Source organism: Pholcus phalangioides, unplaced genomic scaffold (genome assembly GCF_987345545.1).
Source record: "Pholcus phalangioides strain wild (caught in Gottingen) unplaced genomic scaffold, Ppha-v1.0 ptg000008l_1, whole genome shotgun sequence".
NCBI classification, from domain to species: Eukaryota; Metazoa; Arthropoda; class Arachnida; order Araneae; family Pholcidae; genus Pholcus; species Pholcus phalangioides.
Genome location: NW_028301601.1, coordinates 11458719 through 11482373, shown reverse-complemented (window position 1 = coordinate 11482373; position 23655 = coordinate 11458719). Strand labels below are relative to the sequence as shown.

The 23655-nt window shown below is 39.7% G+C and overlaps 1 protein-coding gene across 2 annotated transcripts; it reads right to left on the bottom strand.

Moving 5' to 3' along the window:
* Nucleotides 1-13911: 13911 nt before the first annotated feature.
* On the bottom strand, nt 13912-22466 carry mge (translocase of outer mitochondrial membrane 22 homolog mge). Of its 2 annotated transcripts, none has more exons than XM_089234171.1 (4): nt 22334-22466; nt 20016-20166; nt 18198-18440; nt 13912-14163 (listed from the first exon to the last, which is right to left on the bottom strand). In XM_089234171.1, exons 1-4 carry the CDS (start codon nt 22369-22371, stop codon nt 14059-14061), a joined length of 537 nt encoding a protein of 178 aa, XP_089090297.1. In that variant the 5' UTR covers nt 22372-22466; the 3' UTR covers nt 13912-14058. The 2 variants fall into 2 exon arrangements, with proteins under 2 accessions (XP_089090297.1, XP_089090298.1); XM_089234172.1 differs by having other exon boundaries at nt 22329-22459.
* Between the last annotated feature and the right edge of the window lie 1189 nt (nt 22467-23655).

Genomic DNA, 23655 nt, shown 5'->3' with positions numbered 1-23655 from the left:
CACTAGGTTAACATTAAGAGTCTTTGGTACCTTCCGAAACACTAGGTTAACATTAAGAGTCTTTGGTACCTTCCGAAACACTAGGTTAGCGCCAAAGCTGCGTTGAATCTTTCAAGCGGCTTTGGTTAGCGCCCTTTGCCTCTTTCCCGATTCATCGAAAAATATTGCATTACACGGAATACAACCAAAAGATTAAGACGAGACAAAAAATTATCAAGTGTTTTATCGAGCCAATAGGACTCACGGTATTTATACTACGAATTACCATAGGCAAAAATTTATACAGGGTCCATGGGTCAGAAGCCTCCCCTCCTCCCCCCTAATATAGTAGATTGCAGAGAAAACACGATTTAATTGTTGTCCCTGTATTAATACCATGATGTGAGTGAACTTCATGTAGCTTTGCAACCAAAATAAAACTAAAATGCAATAAATATTCCTTTTTTACTTTAATTTCTTATAAATGAGCTCTGGCTCAAACTTTTTTCAATTTATCGATGTGTCGTGTAAAAAAATATGCGTGTTATATACGCCTTATTGGACACAAGTATTACAAATTGTCTAAGATTGAACTGTGGTGATCGTTCATAAATTATCATTAAAGAAAACTCTCACAAAATACAAAATGTGTGAACTTATCAGCAGGGCCGGACTTGAGCAGGTGCGAAGGGTGCAGCCGCACCGGGCCGCTAAATTTTAGGGGCCGCAAAACGAATTAAAAATACTTTGTTTAAATTGAGAGAGTTACGTTGATTAGTAGATTGAGTTACATTTTGACTTCTTATCAAAGCAATATCTTAAGATTCTGCCCAAGACAAGGGACCCTCGAGATTTAGGATTTTGACAACCCCCTCCGGAACCCACGGCCTACATCTCATAAGTTCGCGTTTTGGGGAATACTATTTTTGGGCGGCTCTTGTACAGTTTTCTTTGAAGCAGAGGCGTGTGGAGGGATTTGACTGCAATGCAAAAAGCAGCCGAATTCTGCGCCCTGTAAATTTGTGGGAACGTGCCCTATTTACTCAGGGGTGCCGGACAAGAAAGAGTGCCGAATTCTCACTCTAACGACGTACTTATTTAAAATTACTGGGGAGGGGGGTTGTGGCGAAATGCGTGCTTGTCACAGCTGAAAGAGTATTTAGTTGTAACTCTGGGGAAGATAATCCATCGTCTAGCCCTGACAGCCTTTCCATTGTGCGTACAGATGTTGCAGAGATGGCTACCACATTTTGCAGCAGAATGGGTCCGATGCCTATGTCAGAGAATAGCATAGACTATATTCGGTTATAAACGCAGGATTACCAACAAGAAAAACGGAAAAAAAGCTCCTCTTCATTCTACACTTTCCTGACGAAAACAAAATAAGAACACACATCGGAACCTGGGGGCCGAATCTTTATTTCAGCCCCCTGAAGAATCGGAAAAAATTATTTCGGGAGGGCCGCGGAGCAGCTGTTTTCGCACCGGGCCGTAAAATAGTTAAGCCCGTCCTTGCTTATCAGAAATGAATAGCTATATTTGATATTTGCTTATTTTGTTTTCGTCAGGAAAGTGTAGAATGAAGGGAGCTTTTTTTTTCCGTTTTTCTTGTTGGTAATCCTGCGTTTATAACCGAATGTAGTGTTTTGTAATACTGTATACAATTCATAAAAATGTGGGTTCTGCCACTCCACATTTGTTCCTCTTTTTTGGTTCCAGGATAACGTCACATGAGGAGAGCTGTCCTTATAAGACCAGTAAACGGAATCGCGTGACCCTGCTCACCATTCTGTACCATGATTTCTTTATATTCCAATTAGGGACTGCAAACAGATGTTGTTCTGGATTGACCAGCTTCATCCCAGTTCGGTTCCCAAACAAGTTTTAAAAAAATCGTATTGCAATCGAATTCATCCACATTCGATTTATAACCACTTAACACTATTTCTATCTATTTTTACCTCTATCCTGTTTCTTCAGATGGTCAACCATAGTCCAAAGAGACTTCCACCAAAGCCCCGACCGGCGCCAATAAGAGAATCTTTGTTGTAGAAGATTCTTTTTATTGTCCTGTCTACTCATCCTATACAGCAGGAAATCCCTCATTATTTTTTTCTCCTTGTATTCAAAGAACCTGCGTTGTAGAGTGTTCTGTCTTTGGGGCCGTTCAAGTATTACGTCAGCAAATTTTTAGCCAGTCTTGACCCCCATCCCCCCTCTTGTTAGCAAAAGTCAGCGAAACTCTAACCCCCCCCCCCCTTGTCAGCAAACTTTCGTCATCTCTGCCCCCTACCTCCTAACTTCGTGGGATCAGAGTCCCCTACTTGTTCAAGTCGTTTATCAACGGTTTTAATGACGTTAAAACCCGTTGCTATTATTTTGAGCTATTATTTTTTGGTGGTTTACAGATTTCTCACCATAGTTGACCCAAATGACGTCATAATGACGTTGAAATTCGGTTTATTTTTGTTTGAATTTCTCGGCTACAGAAGTTATTATTATTAGTTATTATTTGGCGTGGGAGTACAGATTTCTCGCCATAGTTGACCCAAATGACATCGTCAATGCTTGATGATGTCTTAATGATGTTGAATTTCGGTGAGTTTTCTTTTGAATTAGGGTGGTGATATGACTCGTAGCTATTGCTTCAAGTGGATGTAAAGATTTCTTACCGTAGTTGACCCGAATGGCATCACTGCGATCGTAATACTATAGGTAGATGACATTTATGACGTTAAAATTTTGGACAATTTTCACTTCAATTTACAAGTGACTTATAGCCATTATTTTAAGTGGTTATGCAGTTTTTTCGCTACTGTCGACAAAAATTGCGTCATTGTGACGCCATACTCGTCGACGAAGCTTATGAGGTCATAATGGCCTTGAAATTTGGTTACATTTTGTTTGAATTTTCCGAAAGAAAAAACTAGGGTGAGAAACTGACCATACGATCCGTGGCCATTATTTCTAGTGGATATACAGATTTCTCGGCATAATTGACCCAAATGACGTAATGCTATTGCCCTTCATAACGGAGTTTAGATGAATTTTCGTTTGAATTTCCTGGTCATATGGTCACTCCTAATTGTGTTATATTATACTACTGTAATTATTGTATAGAATTTTATGGTACTCGTATTATGGGGAAGTGTGCATTTCAGTGCTCAATACATCTGATGTATACCATTAAATATTTCAGAGTGTATAGATTTATGTGGACTAGCGACAAGGGTATTCAAACTACATACGGTTCGATAATTATGGCGAATAAAAGCACGCAAACGGCTTTCGGGTGAGTGAATATATGAGCATTACTCTGTATTTGTATTATCCGTATGAAAATTCCGAATATTTTTGTCGAAAAATTGTATGGTGGCGAAAATTCAGAAATTTGGCGTTTTTTTTTTGGTTATTATTTTAAGGTTATTATTGTTTGTTTATTAGAATTAAGCATACTCAGGATGCAGAGATTCTGAAACGAGCGAGGGGGAAAAAGTGAATTAAACAATGGGCAGAAATTCAGAAGAGGGCAAAGAGAGTCAGAATTGAAAAATGAAGTCAAAAATTAAGATATGGGCAAGGGAGCCAGGAATTAAGAAATGGGCAAAGGAACCAGGAATTAAGAAATGTGCAAAGGAACCAGGAATTAAGAAATGGGCATAAATTCAGAGAGGAGCTGGCAAAGTAGGAATGAAGGGAGTGGACATTCAGAAATGGCCAAGGAAGTCACCCGTTTTGTAAGCTTAATGGAAATCATTATTGGGCTAGTCGTTCACTGGAAGTTGCAACTACCAATTAATAACGATGAGTCGCGTGTATTCGCAAGACTGCAATGGCAATGTTGCGCATACACACGACTTGTTATCGCTCGTAGTAGCTTCCAGTGGACGACCGGCCTTATGGACATGATTTTTTCAATATTGTGTAAATCGAATTGTTCCCCCCCCCCCACCTTTTTTTTAAACGCAGGTTTTCGTCCTCGAATCACTCGGTCCAATCGTCCGGAAGCGAGAGGTTGAGCTCGTCGCCATCGTCGGCGACGACGCTGTCAAGGTCGAACAGAAAAGCTCCCAAGGAGAAGCTTCATGTCACGATCGAGACCGCCTGGACCCTGGTGGGGTTGGTCTTCTACGTGTACTGCGCCAAGATCTCGCTGGGCTTGTTGCACTCGCTGGTGTGCTTCACGTTCCTACTCATCGCATCGATGATCATCAAGTGAGATCATGATCATCATTTTTCATTGAATAAGTATAGAAATATTCGTTGTGCTGACACATTAATCATGCGAGTGCCCTCTCAGCAGGTAGTGGTTCTAGATCCGAACCCGGGACACACCACAGACTATTACGTTACCGACTGTATCATCGTCGGGTAGCGTGTAGAGTCGTATAGTAAAGTATATAAAACAAAACTTATATGCATCTGATAGTCGCCAGTTGGCGCCGATTGACAGTAGCAACCTAGTGTTGATAGTCGCGAGCACACGCATCACCACATGTTCAACATTCAGCGAGCCTCCTACTTTTAAATTCACTGTAGATCTGCAGTAGCCCTTTATTTCCCGCTTACTGTCAATTTTAAAACCAGTCTCCCATTTTTCTCCAAGAAATATAGTCGGCGTGTTACTTTCAATTCACGTTCAACCAGCACCCCCAAAAGAAGCCCTTTCTTTTAGGGGCGTTGGTTGAACCCTCGTTTATGAATGGTTTCAATGGCAAGTTCGATTACACCAGTGCTTCTTAACCAGAGATCAACCCACTTATATGGAGGGGGGGATATGTGTACCGCTACTGCCCTACTTCAGAAGTCGCCAAAATATGGCAACCTTGCTTACATCAAGAGGAGCTGCAGGGAAATTTGTTCCTTCCAGTTATAACCAAACAAAATGAGGGGTGTGAAGAATACCTTACTTTCTTTCTCTCCAACGGTATTATGCATGTGTGGGGGAAATACTTTTTCCTGTCACTACCAAGGTTACTTTTTTTGGCTCAAATTCAATATTAGCATGTGCTGAACAAAAAGGTCATTTGCGATTCCAGGTTTCACCCCAGAAATTGTTGGTTCTGTCATCCCTCTCATACCGGCGGTAAAGTTCTGGAACGAGCGGGGGGGGGGCGGTTAATAGACGATCCCAAGTGGAATATGAAACATCGCACCAACCCTGCCTTATCTCAAACCATTTTCGAGTTATGATGGATGATGATCGATTAAGTAAAAAATGCGCCTAGTCTGGGGAAAACCCAAATTTTTGAAGTTCTTGAGAAACTTCACACAAACTCAGCACGTATTAAATATGTGCAACAGAACAGAAAAAATTCATAAAAAACACCAATTTCATCGACATATCGGGATTGAATGGTGAGCTACAAGCCCTTGAAAGACTGGAGAAATTCAAAACCGCATTGTCGCCAAAATTTTTAATCGCCAATTCTTGTGCAAGCACCCTTTCAGCTGCAATCGATCAAATTTTTCAAAAACTTGTCCATTCCACCAGATTCCGAAAGAGCCTACAATGAACCATATCGGTCGACCGGTTCATGAGAAATTTAGTTTTCTGTTCATAATAAATCACTAAAATCAGCGTTTGTGGAAGTTGATATTCGACGAAAATTCGTAATTGGTGGTTACAGATTTTGGCGACAATTTGATTTATCACGAAAAACCCTATAAAGTGACGCTATCTCTATCTGAGGGATATCTGTATTTAATGGTGAGCTATACAAGCGCTGAGAGATTTGTGGAGTGAAAAAGCGAATTGTCGCCAAACCTACTAAAATTCCTTCGACGAACGCAGATTTCAGTGATGTATTGCAAACAAAAGACTAAATTTCTCCTGAACCAGGCCACAGATATGGTTGGCTCTTTCGGAAGATAGTGCAACGGACAAGTTTTTTTTTGGGTAAATTTGACTGGTTGAAGCTGGAAGGGTACTTGGAATTGGCAATTAAAAATTTTGGCGACAATTAGATTTTAAAGTTCGCCATTCTTTCAGCACTTGTAACTCGCCACTGAACCCGATTTAGATGAAATCGGTGGATATATATTGTAGAATTTTTTTTCTACTCTTTCCAAATATGTGCCTAGTTTGAGCGTGTAGGCTTGTCTCAGAAATTTTACAAGTTTTGGTTTTTTAAGCCGACGCATTTTTTTTCCATAATTGATTATTATCCGCCATAACTCGGAAACGATTCGAAATAAGACAGGGTTGGTAAGGTGTTTCATGTTCCAGTTTGGCTCAGAGCCGTCTTAAAAGCATCGGGGTGGGGGGGGGGGGGGCAAGTGATTTTCCTGAGAACCCTTATCAGGCAAATTCTCCAAAATTTTCCAACAGCTCTCATTTTTGCGATGCCCGACTTCTCTTGGGCCTATGCGTTAAGACGGCACTGCGTGTGCTCGTCTATCGCCTCCTTTCGTTCAGCAGAACAGGTCACGTTCTGCCCTGAATGTGGTGATCCTGTATTTGGTGCTCATACTGTGTGTACTTACCATCAACTATTTGTTTTCCTCTAATGATAGGATTAGCAAGAAACCCGACGTCAAGCATGATCGTGTCAACAAATCTACTGAGACTCAAGCGATGAGAATGAAGATCATGAAACAGAAAGGCGTGCAAACCGACACCAGGTAAGCCAAAAACAACAATTATTTTCCCATGAAATTCTTATTAGTAATTTTTGTCATGCCACGATCATGACAGGTTGACCAGCTAAGGCCAGGCGTAAATGTGTCGGGAGGGGGCGAAATGTGTAAGCTCGTTTGATCGTCCCACATTTTAAGGGACAGACAAATTTTCCCATATTATTCGGCTCTTGGAGGGGGGGGGGCTGTGGTTCCCATCGCCACCCTCTGGATCCGCACCTGAGCGAAGACAGACATCTACTACGAATGGAGCGAAGGCAGACATCTTCAGCTGCAAGATGAAGCTGAGGCAGGCATGTTCAGCTGCGAATGGAGAGAAGGTAGACATCTTTGGTCGCGAATGGAGCGGTGGCAGGCATCTTCAGCTGCGAATAGGGTGGAAGCAGGCGGATCCTCACAGAGGTATGTGTCGGAGAACCGGTGTGTGGATTCGCCTGCCTCCACTCCATTCGCAGCTAAAAAAATATTTGCCTCGCAAAACGGTTAATCGTTAAAACTAGGGAAAAGCTATTGGTTACAGCAAAAATATTAACGTACATGATTTCCATAAGGTGGCTATAGGTTTCCAGGGGCTCGAGAAAAAGTACGTTGAAAATGTTTTCCATCCTCTAAAATGTCACGTGGGAATGTAAATTGCCGTTGCGCCAAATCACGAAAAAATACTTCATTTTGGCAAAGAAAAGACAAATTTCGCCAAAAGAAAGCTGCTTCTCAATTCGATATTAGCGGATCGGCAGAATAACATGTATATATATTTGATGTTCATTCGTCCCATGAAATTAGTATTTCGTTTTTGGAGCCCAGTGATGATTTTTTAGGCCTAATCTCAATTTGAGTGTGATAATGGCAGGTAGACTTGTTGAATGTAATGGTAGGTCGGCTATTAAGCCAGAATTTTGGATTTTGTGCCAATTGGTGATGTCACGCTCTCCCAAAGTGCCAAAAAAATTTCTTCTTTGTTTCTCAAAACAAAAAAAGCCCGCGCTCAATCAACAAGATATTGAGCACTCATAGCACCAAGATGCCTAAAAAGGAGGGCGGACTCATCATCCTCCATCTTTGAACAAAAAAAAAAGAAAACGCTCCAAGTGACGTCTAATCGCTGAATGAAGCAGGATAGGGAACAACAACTGGATATAGGAGAGGTTTTCAACCTTTTTCAGCCGTGACCCAAAATCAACAAGATAAGCCTCACGACTCATGGGAGCGTTTGTTTTTCGAAATTAGTGAAGCCACTGATGCAATAAGAGCATTTATAACTCGGCTGTAAGTGGATTTGGAAGACCCATCTCTGAAGCCCCCTGCGAATTAACTTTGGGTCGTGACCCATAGCTCAACAATCCCTGCCGCAAACCGATTCATACGACCTATCTCTGAATTTCATGCGAACTAATTTTGGGTCCTGCCCCATTGTTCAACAGTCTCTGCCGCAAACTGATTCGTACGACCGATCTCGGAATCCCTTGCGTATTAATTTTGGGTTATGACCCATAGCTCAACTCAACAGTCTCTGCCGCAAACTGATTCGTACGACCGATCTCGGTATCCCTTGCGTATTAATTTTGGGTCATGACCCATAGCTCAACTCAACAATCTCTGCCGCAAACCGATTCATACGACCTATCTCTGAATTCCTTGCGAACTAATTTTGGGTCCTGGCCCATTGTTCAACAGTCTCTGCCGCAAACTGATTCGTACGACCGATCTCGGAATCCCTTGCGTATTAATTTTGGGTTATGACCCATAGCTCAACTCAACGATCTCTGCCGCAAACTGATTCGTACGACCGATCTCGGAGGCCTTTGCGACCTATAGGTTAAGAACCCCTGGGCTATAGTGATAAATACTGATGTAGCATTGATTATTCGGTTTCCGTGATTCAAACTTGGTGAAATTTATGGAAGCAAATCCAAATCTGGTACGAAGAGACCTATCGACCATAACAGTCAAATCAAGCACAATCATGATAAGTCCCCGAAGATCCTCAAGAATTAGACGAGCGGTTCTTATTTATGCTGAGGTGTCTGAGGGCGAGGTACTTTTGAGTGAATGATGCTTCAATTTTGGAATTAGTCGTTGCAGCGCTGTCTCGTCCCTTGTCAAATTTGCTTCCCTCTCAATGGCAAATTCTATTTCTATGTATATATACTGTATTTATTGCTTTTTGTACTTCTCCCTCTTTTGTTTTTCTCAATTTATGCTAGATATTTTAGGCGTTCAATCTACATGTATGTATATAAACGCATGTACATGTGTGAATGTATATTGTATTTTTGTATCGCTTTTATACTTTTCGCACTGTTTTTGTGTTTTTGCATTCTTCATTGTTTTTGTGCATTTGCATTGTTTTGTGTTTTTATTCATTGTGTTTTTTTTAACTTTCTCATTTTTATCCTGTAATATTTTGTGTACGAGATTCTGTCTATGCACATTTGATTAATGTATAATAAAGTTTTCTCCGACACGGTCCCCACCCCTTCACTGGGAAATTGGCTGAAATTGGTAGAGCCTGGGCCGTGTTCGGTTTGAAAGAAAGAAAAGAAAGTTTCCGTGATTTTTATAAGAATTATATTACAAGTATTGAATGATGACTGTTAAATGATATCATGCGGTCATTCTTCTCATCTTTTTCAACAGCGTCGCTGATTTCGGGACACTGGAGCTGATCATGAATTACCTTGATGAAAGAGTTCGAATTTAGACATCTTATAATTTTTTTGTTATTTCTCCTATTTATCTGCTCTTCGTAAATATGATTCTGTTTAACATTTGGCAAAATAAATTGCAATTTCCAATGAAGAAAAAAAATCTGCTGTGAAGTCAGTTGAATGATGAGCATGCGCAGAAAACGTTTTCTCTACTGATAGTTTGGCCAAAATTAAGTCCATATCAACTCCTTTTTACTGCAAGGGAAATGCCACACATCAAATTATTTAGAATTTAAAAACGATATGGTGCAGCTCTAGTGGTGAAATTCGAAATTTAGAGAATCTGTGTGTGTGTGCGTCTGTAACAACGAAGTGATTTTAGTACAGTGCCCCGAAAGATGTTGTTGATGTCGAACCAAGCACAACCAGGCTCTTTCGCTATTGCGATATAAGCTCAGTTCCCCGGAGGGCATGATAATGCCGGAGAAAATTCCAACTAATTGAGCTCTCTTTCTCTCTCTCTCCCTCTTTCCCCCCCCCCCCTTCATTCAGTTAGTGGGCTCTCAGTTTTTTTTTTCTTGATCGAGTTATTGGGCTCTCTCTGCCTCTTTTCTTTTCTAGCTCGGCTAACTGGTGGGCTATCAGCTTCTTTTTGCGTTGTTTCAGTTAGTGGGTCATTAGCCTTTTCCCTCCTTGTTCCCGAAGGTTGTGGTTGTATTGGGGAAAATTCCAGCCGACGAGTAATCCCCCTCCCCGTCAAGCACTCACTGAATATACAGCTAAACTGTTATAATTCTGCAACTCTACGATTACAATTGGTTATCGTTTTTTGATTGGCGTGCCTCTCAAAAAAATATATATATATACGATGTTTGAAGATTCGAAATTTTAACAGTTGCTGTTTGTGTGTTGTAAAATAACGTTAGTAAAACAAAGTGCACCCTCCTTGGCTCTTCGTCTAAGCGAAAAAAATAGGAAACATATACCTCTCCTCATAGGCGAAGATAGACTTGAAAGTCTGGGAGGGGCACGATGATGATTGCTGGGGGACAGGATGATGATGTCTGTCACCCTCCATATCTCCTTTACCAAGCTCGTAGGAAGCGTTATGGAGAATAAGAGAGATATACTCTCGTCACCTCCAACAAGCTCGTTTTAAGTCAGTCAATCATATCGGGGCTTCGTTTCGTGATTCTTTTCCTTCTTACTAAAGAAGAAATAATATGTTATTGCTTATAAAATAGTTAGTAATATAACACCCTATTTGCTTTTTTTGTACAACACATAAATCGAAACCGATCACAAATTTTAATCATAGAATTATAACAGTTGTGCCTTTTACACGATAGGTGGCAGCAGAGATTTCAGTTCAATGATGTGTTTCCTACATGTAATATAATACTGTACTGTACTGCAAGATAGCTCAACCTTTTGGACTGTGCCGGGAGGCCCATATGCTAAGATGGGATTGCACTTAACCACCTCGTTGAGCATTTTGCCTGTTGTGGGGTTGTATTTGTAAGTCATCTTGGAATGTGTCGCCAGCGGCTCAAGTGATATAGGAATGTACCACGGGACACTCAACTAATGCGAGTCACTTCAGTGATCTGTAAATACGACTTGGAGTTAAGTGATCTGGAGCTGTTCAGGCTAGAGCCTGCTAAGCCTCCATTGTTAATACGCCACTGGGAAGTCTGGGCTTTAACTAGAGAGAGGCCAAAATCTTGCAGGGATGGCAAATTTGATGAAAAAATAGAAAAACATTCTCTTGCACACAGGTTTGTTGAGAAATCTGAAAATATGTCACAGGCCGCTTAAGTAATCGGGGGGACACTTAATTAATGTGGAACTGTGCCGTCGGGTCACTTAAGTGATCTACTTTACCGCCCGCCAATTCGAGTCATATATCGCCGTATGACAATATATGAATCTCTCCAGGCTCGACAGGTAAAGAACTTTTTCTGATGTTCTCTTGGCTGGATTCGAACCCATGGACCTGATGGCAACCTTCACAGTAGAAGACGAGCATCTTACCACTACGCCACTCGGGCGTAACACTTAAGTGATCTGGAACTGTTTAGTAGGTCACATGTAGGAAGGGGGGGGGCCCCCTGGGCAAAACGGAAACTAGGGGTCATCTTGTTACTAGTACCAAAGATGTTTAGTTATTCAACGAATGTTTTTAAATTTTGGGGCTCCTGAAACCATGCGACAACGGGAAAATTTGTCTTGCAATGCGGAAAATCTTGGCCTTGCATGACTCGCATGGAGACTTCCAGTCGGGCCATATTGGAAGTAAATTGGTCGGTCACTTAAATATGATGCTTTAAAAGAAGTATTTACCAATGCTATCCTAATCGATACGGTCAACGGAGCCCTATATAAGTAAAAAAAAAATTCGCAGGATTTTTAGTACACCCAGATTCAGAGTAAGAATCATTCTCGGAAAGGGACAGTCGGTCAGATGTGCCCCCCGCCGACCTAAGTTTACTTGGGGGGGCGGGCTTATTAAGCCCTGTAAAATTAAGAGACCCCATTTTCTAGGGAAATGATTCCCAAAGTTTGGAACCCTGTGATTGGGTTGAATTCTCCTTGCATGTGGAAGGCTCAGCCATGCACACCACTAATTAGGAAAAATGTGAATCATTCATGACTTGTGCTAAATTGATGACAGGGCCCGGTGGAGGGGCTGAGAAACACTGCTTTAGGAGGAACGTTTAAATCAGAAGTTAAACTTTTGCCTCACAGACCAATCATGATCAAGATGAAGTCAGAGGTCCCCACACATGCCAACAAAATAAAGGCCACAGATCCCTTTACATGATATTGCTCAGCAGTACATTACAATGTAAATAAGTTAGTTTTCTAATTCGAGCTCACTGACCCTTTGTAATAACCAAGGGTCCGTGGAAATACGCAGGATTTTTAGGGCACCCAGACTCAGAGTAAGAATCATTCTAGGAAAGGGACAATCGGTCAAAGTTGCATGTAATGCCCCCCACCAACCTAAGTTTACTTGGGGGGGGGAGACCTTATTAAGCCATCTAAACCAAGGGTCCATGGACACTTGGTTTAGATGCAACTGAATCGTTTCCTAAAACCTGTGTAGTGCTGCAGAAGCCATAATGTATGTGTGTGCGAGAGAATGAATATTTCTATTTTTCCATCAAATTTGCCATCCCTGCAAGATTTTGGCCTCTCTCTAGTTAAAGCCCTGACTTCCCAGTGGCGTATTAACAATGGAGGCTTAGCAGCCTCTAGCTCAAGGTGGCAAATTTGAGGAATGAGTGGTCAAGAAAATTAGGAGGATGGGAGAAGGGCGGCGAAATTTGTCACGAGCAGTAAAAACCTTAAATCCATCTCTGCCTATAGAGTGTATAGAGTGATGGACTGGGTCAGTGAGAGACAAAACAGGTGATCTAGAGTTTGGAGGCATGGGAGTGATCAAAAAAGTGACCTAGGGCGTGTGTAAGCATGTGCATGACCACAATAGTGACCTAGAGACAGAGAAGCCTCATCAGTGAGTAACCTACAGTGTGTACAAGTCCATGATGAGAAAGTGGCTTGGAGGGCAAGTGACCAGGTCAGTGAAGAACCGAAAGAGTGGCCTATAGTGTGTGAGAGCATATGAGTGATCAAAAGAATGACTAGAGGGATCAGGTTAATGAAGAAACAAAAGAGTGGCAGACCTATAGTATAGTGTGTGCATATGCTCCACATCTTCAAGCAGTGCCCCTAGGCTGGGATCTTTGGTGGGTCTCAAGCCAGACTTTTCACTGGCCCTTCTATGGTGAATTTATAGAATAAAAAAAAATATATAATTTTCCTCAGCCCGGTCAGCCCCACTTTTGTGGGAGTCAATGCGAGAGCCCAAAACAGTACACAGGGGTTCGCCTAAAATCCCAACTTGGAGCCCGTGGAGATCATGCAAGCATATGAGTGACCAAAAGAGTGACTTAGAGATATAGGCACAATAATGGGTGGTGGGGATTGGTCATGCATGTTTTTGCATAGGGAGGCAAATTCAAGGAATAAGTTATCAGATAATCAGACTGAAATGAGCGAAGAGCGCTGAAATCCATGTAGCCCACAGGTGGCGCAACAACAAATGCACCTCTACTGACCCTAGCAACTATGGATCATTCGTCACCCAGGGCCAGAGGCATCGTAGCTAGGAGTGTTTGATCGACCACAGTAATTTGTGGCACGGGTCTGAGTATTCCCGAAATTCAGTTCTGGTCCTGCTCTGAGCACACAGGTTCAATGCTTATGGATCATGATGATGCTCATTTTAAGAGAAATATCAATTATCTTCAGAACTGTTCATGTTCCTGCAAAGCAAGTGCAAATCATGGTAGTGCAAATTGCTCGATAGCATTACTGAAACGAAAATAATCCACAGCTGACACAGCCATGCCTAAATGGCTGGAAAATTACTCGTAGGTTGTGCACCTGAATGAACGCCAGAACTCTGCCACCGGACTTATTCCACTGCCATAGGCCCTCTTCCAGTCCAGCTTCATAGTAGAGTCTGGAACATTCAGTTAACAAGCTATATAAGTTATGCACCAGTAAATTAAAGATAATCATGAAAAAAAAATATGTATACATATATATATATATATAGAGAGAGAGAGAGAACAAATGTGGATCTTGAAAATGTTTAATATTTCGAAACACATCTACAAAGGTTATCTTGCACAATATTCAAATTTTTACTGTTTCACGAAGGGCGTCACAATTCACACTAGTCACACAATTTATCTTTCGCATCTAAAACTATGTACAAATATTACCGCTGTGGCGGCATCACTTGCTGTGGCACGGGCACGGGCATTGGCATTCCTAAACTGGGAGCGCCGCTCCCGGACACTGCTGCACTCGGCCCTAATAAAATCTGTGGGAAGAAAAAATAAAATTTTATTCTTTCATCTCATATTAAAATACTGCATTTTCCTTACAGTTAGAGAAAAATTAAAAAACAAGCCTACAAGCCTACAATATTTCACTATAATATTCACGCGCAACACGACAAGCAAAAAATAACCTGCCAAGTTGTTGTCGGCTTCCGACTTTGCAAGAAAGATGGCAGCACATAATAATCTAGACCCATTTTACTGCATTTAGAATTGCAAGAGCATCCAGATCCATAAATACTGTGAATGCAATGTTCAGAGGTATCTTAATGGATGAACCAACTGGCCCCGAACTATACAGCGACCCTAAACCATTGTAGACATTTTATTTATTTTGAAATCATTCTTTCCCTTTAATTATCAATTTTTATAAATTTTTAAATCATCTGAAAAGTTTTTGATTAGTTACATTATGTTTAATTCTGAAATTACTATTTCATTATAAATTTTCATCAATTTTGAAATAATAAAAAATTCTGAATGAAAAATTCAGAATTTCTTTTGAAAATTTTGTAATTTCTTCCTTCCTAAAATTCCAAAATTTCTTTCTGAAATTATTTCTTTCTAAAACTTTGAAATTATCACATTCATGAATGTGTGCCTTTCATCAATTACGAAATTTTTCTTCCTAAAATTCTGCAATTTCTTTTTACCTAAAATTCTGAAATTATTTTTTCCGGAAGTTATTTCTTTTTGAAATTCTGCAAACTTTTTTATTTCTGAAATTTCAAAATTTCTTTCTGAAACTATTTCTTTATAAAAAAAAATTCCAAAATGATTATTTTTAAATTCTGCAATTTGTTTCTAAAATTCTGCACAACTTCTGTAAAAAATTATTTATTTTTAAAACTCTGAAATCATTTCTTTCTAAAATTCTGAAATTTTCTTCTTCTAAAACTGACGTTATCACATTCACATGAATGTATTTTCATCAATTCCAAATTTTTTTTTCTAACGTTCTGAAATTATTTCTTTCCACAATTACGCATTTTCTTTCTGAGAAATTACGAAATTATTTTTTTCTACAATTTTGTAACTTTTCTGAAATTATTTCTTTCGAAAAATCTCTGCAACTTCTTTCTAAAATTCAGAAATTTCTTTTTAAAATTCCAAAATTATCACATCCATGAATCATATTTTTCAGATCATCAGTGCACGCTTTAATTATGAATGCTTTTATGGACGCCCACTTTTCCCTTCTGAAAAATATAAAATCATCCCCAAGAAATGTTTAGGCCCCCCCCCCCCCGGATCCCAATTTGTATACTCCCCAAACTACTTTATTAACGCATCAATGGCAGAGCGTTTCTGGAAAACATACCACTATTTTGAATACCACAATGAAACTCTGACCATTGGTTTTATTGAATTATTTTAATCTTCAATTAATTGCCTTTCAACGTTTTTAGGTATGGCCAACAGGCTACGACCAAAAGCTCCAGTGGTCCATGGGTCATGCATTGAAGACCCCTGGTGTAGAATTTTAGGTGCGGTCCTAATGCACTTGTGCTGTCAGAATCATGGTTGTCTCTTGGTGCTGCCATCTGTCTTCCATATTATGAAGTGAAAATTGTGAACACCCAAATTTTCATGTTATATAAGTATTGTGTTAAAGGTCTGCTTTCATCTTGCAGAGAGACTTTTTCAAATGGAAGACAGGCTCAAAGCAAAGAATCTTTACTAGAACAAATTGAAACGCTTCTCCTTACAGTCCACATTTTAACTACTACAGTAGAACTGGGTAAAAATTCAAACTTCCCTTTTAGTTTTCTATCAAATTTAATGTTAAAATTTCTTGTTTGAATCAAATTTTTTTTTTTCAATTTTTTTGGATAATTCGAAGGGGAAAAAAGTCATGATTTTTTTTCTATGAGCCAGTTTAGTTTGGAAAAATTCCACAAAAAGCCACACTTTACTTTTCTCGATCCAGTTAATGAACAAATCCTTAAATAGAAATAAAATTTTTAAAATTATATTTTTCCCTCTATTCCCTTTTTTTTTCGACAATTTAATGCCTCGGGAATGTGTACCACTTGACATAGATTATGTTGCTCAACCTATGGATCAAAAAGTACCGTTCAAAATCTGAATCTTTTTGTCGTCCTTGAGTGTGGAAAGTACAAATTGTAATACGTTAATGAAAGTATATTTCATTGATAGCATAAGAATGATAAACAAAATTGGGGAAACAGTTTTTCGTAATGGGATGAAGTGTTTCCGTAAATCAGGCTTTGAACATGGTCACGAAATTCTAGTGATGCCAGAACAGTGGAATCATGTAGCAGCTAAGATCAATTATTATAATTAATAAATTATTAAAATTTGGGAAACAGTTTGACAACTGATAAAATTTTAATAATTGATAATTATATTATCCTATGTGAATGTTGATGATTGAGTCGCAATTTGTAGTCATTTTGCAGATCCAGAATAGATTAATTGGATAATTCTAACTTTTTTCCAGTGACTTTCGACTTTGAATTAACCAAGTTTGACTGCACTTCTTCTACTAAATCGTAAATTCACCTTTTAAACATTCCTCAGAGAAATTTAAAATGAATTTATGCAGTATTGTTAGGCCTCCTCACATGAGGACACTAAAGTCTGGCGACTGAAAAAAGACTCTGTATCCAGAAACACGGTATCCTCCAACTCTGTATTCTCCGAATCAAACATATATATTTTTATGGAGCTCCTCACACCAGGATATTTCCAATATGACATCCGACAGGATGGAGTCACTGGCGACTTGACATGCCAGTCAAAAGAAATATTTGTAGTGCGACTCCATAGTATTTCTTCGTGCTCCCATCTGTCTAGTTTGTACGATGGGGTGACCACGCATTGCATTTAGCTTGTATTTTTAAAATAAATGCTCTCTGGTGCAATACCCAATAATCTTCCTCCACTGGAGAGAATGCATGTAATATAAATATAGGTCAAGCACGTGTGAGTGGGAGGATATGCAACAAAAAAACTCTGTTCCCCTTAATAAACGGTTATATTTTTTCCTCTCATTACAGTTAACAAAGTGGTCTGTTCTTATCGAAATAAAGTTCTTTCATCTTATAAAACTACCATTCGCTAAAAATAATGGATATTTACAACATGTGGCATGTGTGTAAATTTGACTTACCTTACGGATGGGGAGCAGTCACTCATCAGGACTCACAGGCATCAGATGATCTATTAATTCTTAGAGAATCACTCTTTTCTAATTCTGTAGAATGCAAGGAATCTGATTCCCATTGGCAGTAATGAAGTGTATGATGAATAGTATTTTCAATATATGTGGATGCACCCACTCTTGTGGGGGGGATTGACAGGGCTCAGTCCCAGTCCTGAGGCCCGGGACAATCACTATCATTCTTTGTTTTTCCATGCTATAAATTCACTATAGCGTGTGAAAAGTTTGGTTTGGAGGGGGCTCACTAAAGATTTCAGCCAGGGGGGGGGGGGGCTGTTCAAGGATGTACCCATAATTTCCATCCCTGTCCTTTTTTAGTGTAGGATGATAATTATAATAAAATATCAACTTCATTGCTGCTAAAACCACTAAAAATTTGATTTTTTCCTACCCCGGTTCATAATGCAGAGGTAAGAACTAAAAGCTGCATCGTTTCACTAATTTTCCCGGGCACTGCGATTTTCTGCACCAAGTGAGGGAGTAAGGGCAACTCAACTCGTTCAAGTCAACTCAACTCTCCAGTTAGGGCTAATTGAGTTTGATCTGAGTATCCCCATGTGAGGAGGCCCTTTGATATCCATCCAACCAAAAACTACCGAATCCTAAGAGGGGAGAAAAAAAATTTTCTTCCCTAAAAAAATACGATGCAATATAAAAAGGATATGCAAACGTCTTGTTCTAATATAGCATATAATGGCACTCATTCCGTATAAGCCAGACATTACTCTCATGGACACGAGTGCAATCTTGTTTTATAATGCTAATTCCCCTAAGCAAAGTGACCATTACTGTACATGGGGAGGGACATATTTTGAAAAGCCTTATTACCTGTCTCTGCTGTTGACGTGCTACTTCCTCCATCTGCATGCGTTCCGCTTCAAAGATGACTGGTGCAATGAGGATCGCAGATGATGAGAAAAAAATCCACATAGCCGAGCGGCTGAAACTATACACAGACTTGATGCTGTTTACCGATCCTTTGGCCACAGAATAGGTGAGATTGCGGACGCTTTCTGGAAACATCTCTGTGAGGCCCCACAGTCTTTCAGCTAACGACTCGTCGATGAAATCCTATATATATATTAAGAAAACCAATCAATATAATTTCCGTAAATAAATGACAATTCAGAGGTAAATTCTTTGGGAATAATTTTTACCCTACAAAATACAAATACAACGCCACAACAGGCAAAATACCCAACGAGGTGGTTGAGAAAAAGATGCCCATAAAAATATGGATGTCATATATTTCAGAAATACAGCAACCCAATTAAAAATGCAATTAATAAAAATTATAAACAATATATATACGTGATAAAATATTATACAATGCCCATAAAGAATACTTATGGTTGTCTTATTCTAAGTATGGATAGCTTCTCGATTTACCCCAACATGTTTATCGTATTTCTTTTTAAACATGTAAATTGTTGTAATTTACTACCTCCGGGGGTAAGCTATTCCATTTACTGACAACCCTATTAGAGAAAAATTCCCTGCGACACCATAACCTTGTATTGTCCCTCACCAATCAATACTGGTGTCTCCTTATAAAAGCAGTCGATTGGCGGTGTACTAAAAGTTCATGGTCCATCCTATCCATCCCATTGAAAATTTTGAACACTTCGATCATATCTCCTCGACACCTGCGCTCATCCAATGTAAACATATTCAAAAAATGAAGTCTTTCTTCATAACTCAAGTCCTGTGTGCCAATAAGGACACACGTAGCTCTTCTCTGCACCCCTTCAACCAAGTCTATGTCCCTCTGTAGGTATGTTCTCCAAAACCTTACAGCATACTACAGTCCAGGACGAACTAAGCCTCGAAAAAGAGGAAGAATTACTTTAAGAGAACGCGAAGAGACCTTTTTGAAAATGAGTTCAAGCATTCTATTCGTTTTTTTGACCACCGTTGAACAATGTTCAGAAAACCTAAGCCGCTCCTCAATGAGAATTCCCAAATCGGTGACCCTCGTTGCATCCTGGATAGTGACACCATTCAACTCGTAAGAGAACTGTGGGTTGTTCGAACCAAAATGAGCAACCATGCACTTATCAATGCTAACCGTCATGCTCAATTCATTTGCCCATGCTGCAATCCTGTTTAAGTTGGTGGTCTGGAACAACTCCCTATCGCTTTGTTTCTCGATTACCTCCCATTAGCTTCACATCATCTGCAAATTTGCTAGTAATCCCATCGATATCCTGATCGAGTTTATCGATAAAAAGTGAAAAAAAAAGTATGGGGCCAAGGACACTTCCTTGAGGAACTCCACTTGTGACGTCTGTGGTTCAGCCGTGATTAAAAATAAAAGTAGGGATTTATTTTTAATCACGGCCAAAATTTATTTAATCACAGCACTCCACTCATAGTAAAAAAAAAATTACGGCAGATGGCATCACTATGCACAACAAGCACAGCGTAGCAACAAACTTCATATTAGGTTCATAACATGCACCAATTAGTAAGAAATTTTTCAGAGGAATGTGGACGAGGTGCATGCATTGTTTAGTAGTTGTAGTAGACTTAGCAGCTCCAGCTATATTCAATTACTGGCGAGAGAGTTGAGGGAAAAAATGCATGTGTAAAAAGAATTTTAAAGTGATTAAATTAAAGAGAGGAAAAGAAACTTGCAACAACAACCTCATCATCCTCAACGGTTCTGGGAACATCTCCACTGCCGGATGGCTCGACGATATCTTTCTTCAGGGTAGGCGAATTTTCTCTACTTGTTGGAGCGCTCATAGCTTCTATACCACTATCCACCTCCTCAATTATTGGCATAACTGGAATACTGAAATGCAAAAGAAAAATATTAATGATTAAGAGGGTTGTCATTGTTCTTTCTAGAAGCTTCCATTACCCATCCATTATAGATGGCGCTTAAAGCGCGGGCGATTCAAACGGATAACAGCATTTTTTCCCCTTTGTGCAGTAACGTTGTTGTCTTGGATTATTCCCAATTACCTTTCGCTAGTTGTTTTTAGCATGTCTTTTCAAACGTTTGAACTGCCATTTAGTTTTTTTCGTTCCGAGCGTTAGGATTACACGAACCGGATCACATTTTCGTTGACCGGTAAGGCTGTATCCTTTTTATTTATTTTTCTTACTAATATTCGTCATTTTATTTAACTTTCGTTATTTATTTAAAAGAATCTGGATACCCGGAAAAAGTCCGGTTTTTAATTTTTTTATACCTAGAATATACTTATTACAACATGCATGACAGTTGTTTATTTAAATATACTATTATATTTTATGTTTCATATTTGAATGGGTTTTTATTATTGTTTTCCATGCTGGAGATTTTTTTCCGGCGTCCGCAGTGTCTAACGGCCTTGGCGACTTTTGATCGGGTCGTCGGACACGTTTGGCGCCGAAAAAAAAAGTCGCCAGAAATCGCCAATCTCTGGATTATACACCACCTGTTCCGTCCTATGTTTATGTCCATCACACAACTTGTATAAAAAGGAAAATTCAACCCTTTTCTGGAACGTTTGATGAAAGGAAATTCACCGGAAAAGTATCTCTAAAATTGATTAAATATGTTTTTGCTTATCAGTATTCATGTTTCGTTATATCGCACGTAACTTCAACAAAAGAGGAATTTTAACCATCTGGCGCGTCATTATAATCTTCAATTATTATCAAGGACTATTGGCTGCTCAGCTATTTCCCTGCACGATAAGACAAACAACTTTCTTGTTACCATCAGAGGGTTTGTAAAACTCCCTTAAAAAAAGGATTTCCCTATTTACGACATGTGACGTCATTTCGAAAGGAGAAAAAAACAGAGGCAAAAGACCATGTCCCACAAGAAATTCCTTCGGGCTTGTTTTCAGAAGTGGGTATTTTTTTTAATGAAGTAGGGAATTTTTAGGGACAGTTAGGGATAGTTTGAGATTTTTGTAAAAATTCAGGAGATTTAAGAACTTTTCAGGAGGTCGAGGAATGAAGCTAAAATTCAGAAGACTTCACTGACCTAGTTTCTCGCTCTCTAAGCAGAGGCGGATCTCTGGTGGGCTATGCAAATTTTTCCAAGGATGCCACTCTCTGCTATCCATACAAAGGTTTTTTAACAGCTTTCTGATGCGAAGATGTGTTTAGGAAAGATAAAATTTGATTACCCATGCAGGGAATCGAGCCCACGTCCTCTCACTTGCCAGGTGAGCACCCTAGGTCACTAAACTATGAAGGCAACAAATATCTCAATCTTTCCTTAGCGCTCGTGAACACTGAACGAGACCGTACATTTCTGTACAAAGCTCATAATTGCTGACACTGCCGGCAGATGGCGACTTATCCAAGGATTGGGGGGAGGGGTTCGATTCCGCGCAAGGGCAGTTGAATATTCTTGCCTTCCTAAATTCATCTTCGCATTAGCCAGCTGTTCAAAAACCTTTGCATACATATCTTGACCGCTCATTTGTCAAACTCACCGCCCTGGGCTATAGCTCTCTAAGCCACTTCCCCGTAAATACGCCACTGGCCCCTATAAATATGATAAAATTGATAGCCCTCACAGGTATGCTTACCACAGGTCGTGAAACACTGGCTTAGGGATTGAATAAATAATCAAAATTGAGTTCAACGAAAGTCATCAATACTTCGTGTTGCCCAGTGCCTAAACTAAATAAAAATTAGTACAGTCGAATCCCGTTACAACGAACGCCAAGAGACCCGAGAAATCACTTCGTTATAAAGGAATTCCATTGTTCCTACGCAAACTTATCTGGGGGGGATTATAAAAGAGTTCGTTACAACGAAATTTTCGCTACAACGGTATTCGTTAACACGGGATTCGACTGTATCACCACCAGTAGACTGAATGAAAACATTTCAACACGCGCACGATCGGTGTGACCTCCATGTCCATTTCACCACAAACGCCCTCTAGGTACGAAAATATTGATAAAACAAGTGAATATAAATTTGAAATAATTCGTATACACATGCCTTACACTGCAATATCTGGGCACGATTTCGACCAATCAGTCATTCAATCTCCAATAATAAGGTAAATTCTTCCACTCGGGGATATTTTTTCTTTCACAACACACTGCTGTGCTTGATCGCTCGGATTCGTTGGTTTAGTTCTCCTTCGATAATTGTTTACTTCTTCAACCACAGGAGGGGGCACTAAAACTAAGAAAAGGATCTGAAATCTAAGAAATTATTTAAATTATTCTTTTTTAGGAATAAAATTCAATGTCGTACGTGAAAAAATTATATTATTTTTTTTATTTCATTGAAGTTATTTTTTCTGACCATATTTGATTTAGGAAAAAAAGGGATGTTAAGATAAATACAGGGTGATTATAAATAAACTGACACTACTCAGAAGCTCCGTTCACATGTGCAAATATTGCGATAGCATTGGGAGTTCTAGCAATCGGTTGACGACTTTTCTCCTTTGTAAGGAAAGAAATGGAGAGCAGTCATTGGCGAAAATTCTTGAAGAGGGTTTTAAGCCAGCTTTTTCTATTTCCCATGTGAACGGGGCTAGAATGGCAGACTCAGTAAAAGGCCAACGAAGCCTTTCACGTAACTTTATCCGTCCGACACAGGGAATATATTCACTACGATTTAATATATTACGAATATGAGTCTATTCCCTACGTTCATCCTAGGCCACTGAGATATAGAAAAACTTTCATTATAACTCAGTGTCCCCAGCACGTCAAATAGAATATGTCATGTGGCCAAACACATCGAGTCGGCCATCCCCGACAATTGGACGAATAAAGTCACGTGATCTTTTGCTTCGTTGGCCTTGAATTGAGTCAGCCGTGACTCAGAAGTCCCATTTTGTCTGTGATTCCCGCTGAGCTATAAGGAAACTTTCCTTATAGCCCAATGGTGATTCCCAATTTCGAAATGGGAATACGATCCGATCTCCCCGTTAAAAGGTGCCGCCACAGAGAGCAACAGGCCTACAACAGTACAACTATTCAATCATTACACTTCATTCACAACTTGAAATATAGATGGCAGCACTAAAATTCACATGTAACATTATATATACGCACTCAGACTGTTAGGTATACACTCACTCCGGCACGACTCAATTGGTAGTAAATTGCCCACGGCGCTAGATCGGAGGTGTGCTCGGTTTAGAAGGAAGCTCCCATTATGAAGGAGGTTTTTTGATTATTTTTGGTAATAGGATCAGGGCCACAACTAGATGCTTTGTCAAGCACGCATTTTGGCACCCATTTATAATGTTGAAGCGGAGGTTAAAGCAGGGGTTCTTAACCTATGCGTTGCGACCCACACTTGAATC

What these genes read in the sequence shown, in the direction of transcription:
- mge (XM_089234171.1), bottom strand. Translation starts at nt 22,371, where the DNA reads ATGACTGATTGGTCGAAATCGTGCCCAGATATTGCAGT. An exon ending in TCGTGCCCAGATATTGCAGT is followed by an intron (nt 20,167 to 22,333) that starts GTAAGGCATGTG and finishes TTTGCATTTCAG; the next exon opens with TATTCCAGTTATGCCAATAA. An exon ending in CACGTCAACAGCAGAGACAG is followed by an intron (nt 14,164 to 18,197) that starts GTAATAAGGCTT and finishes TTCTTCCCACAG; the next exon opens with ATTTTATTAGGGCCGAGTGC.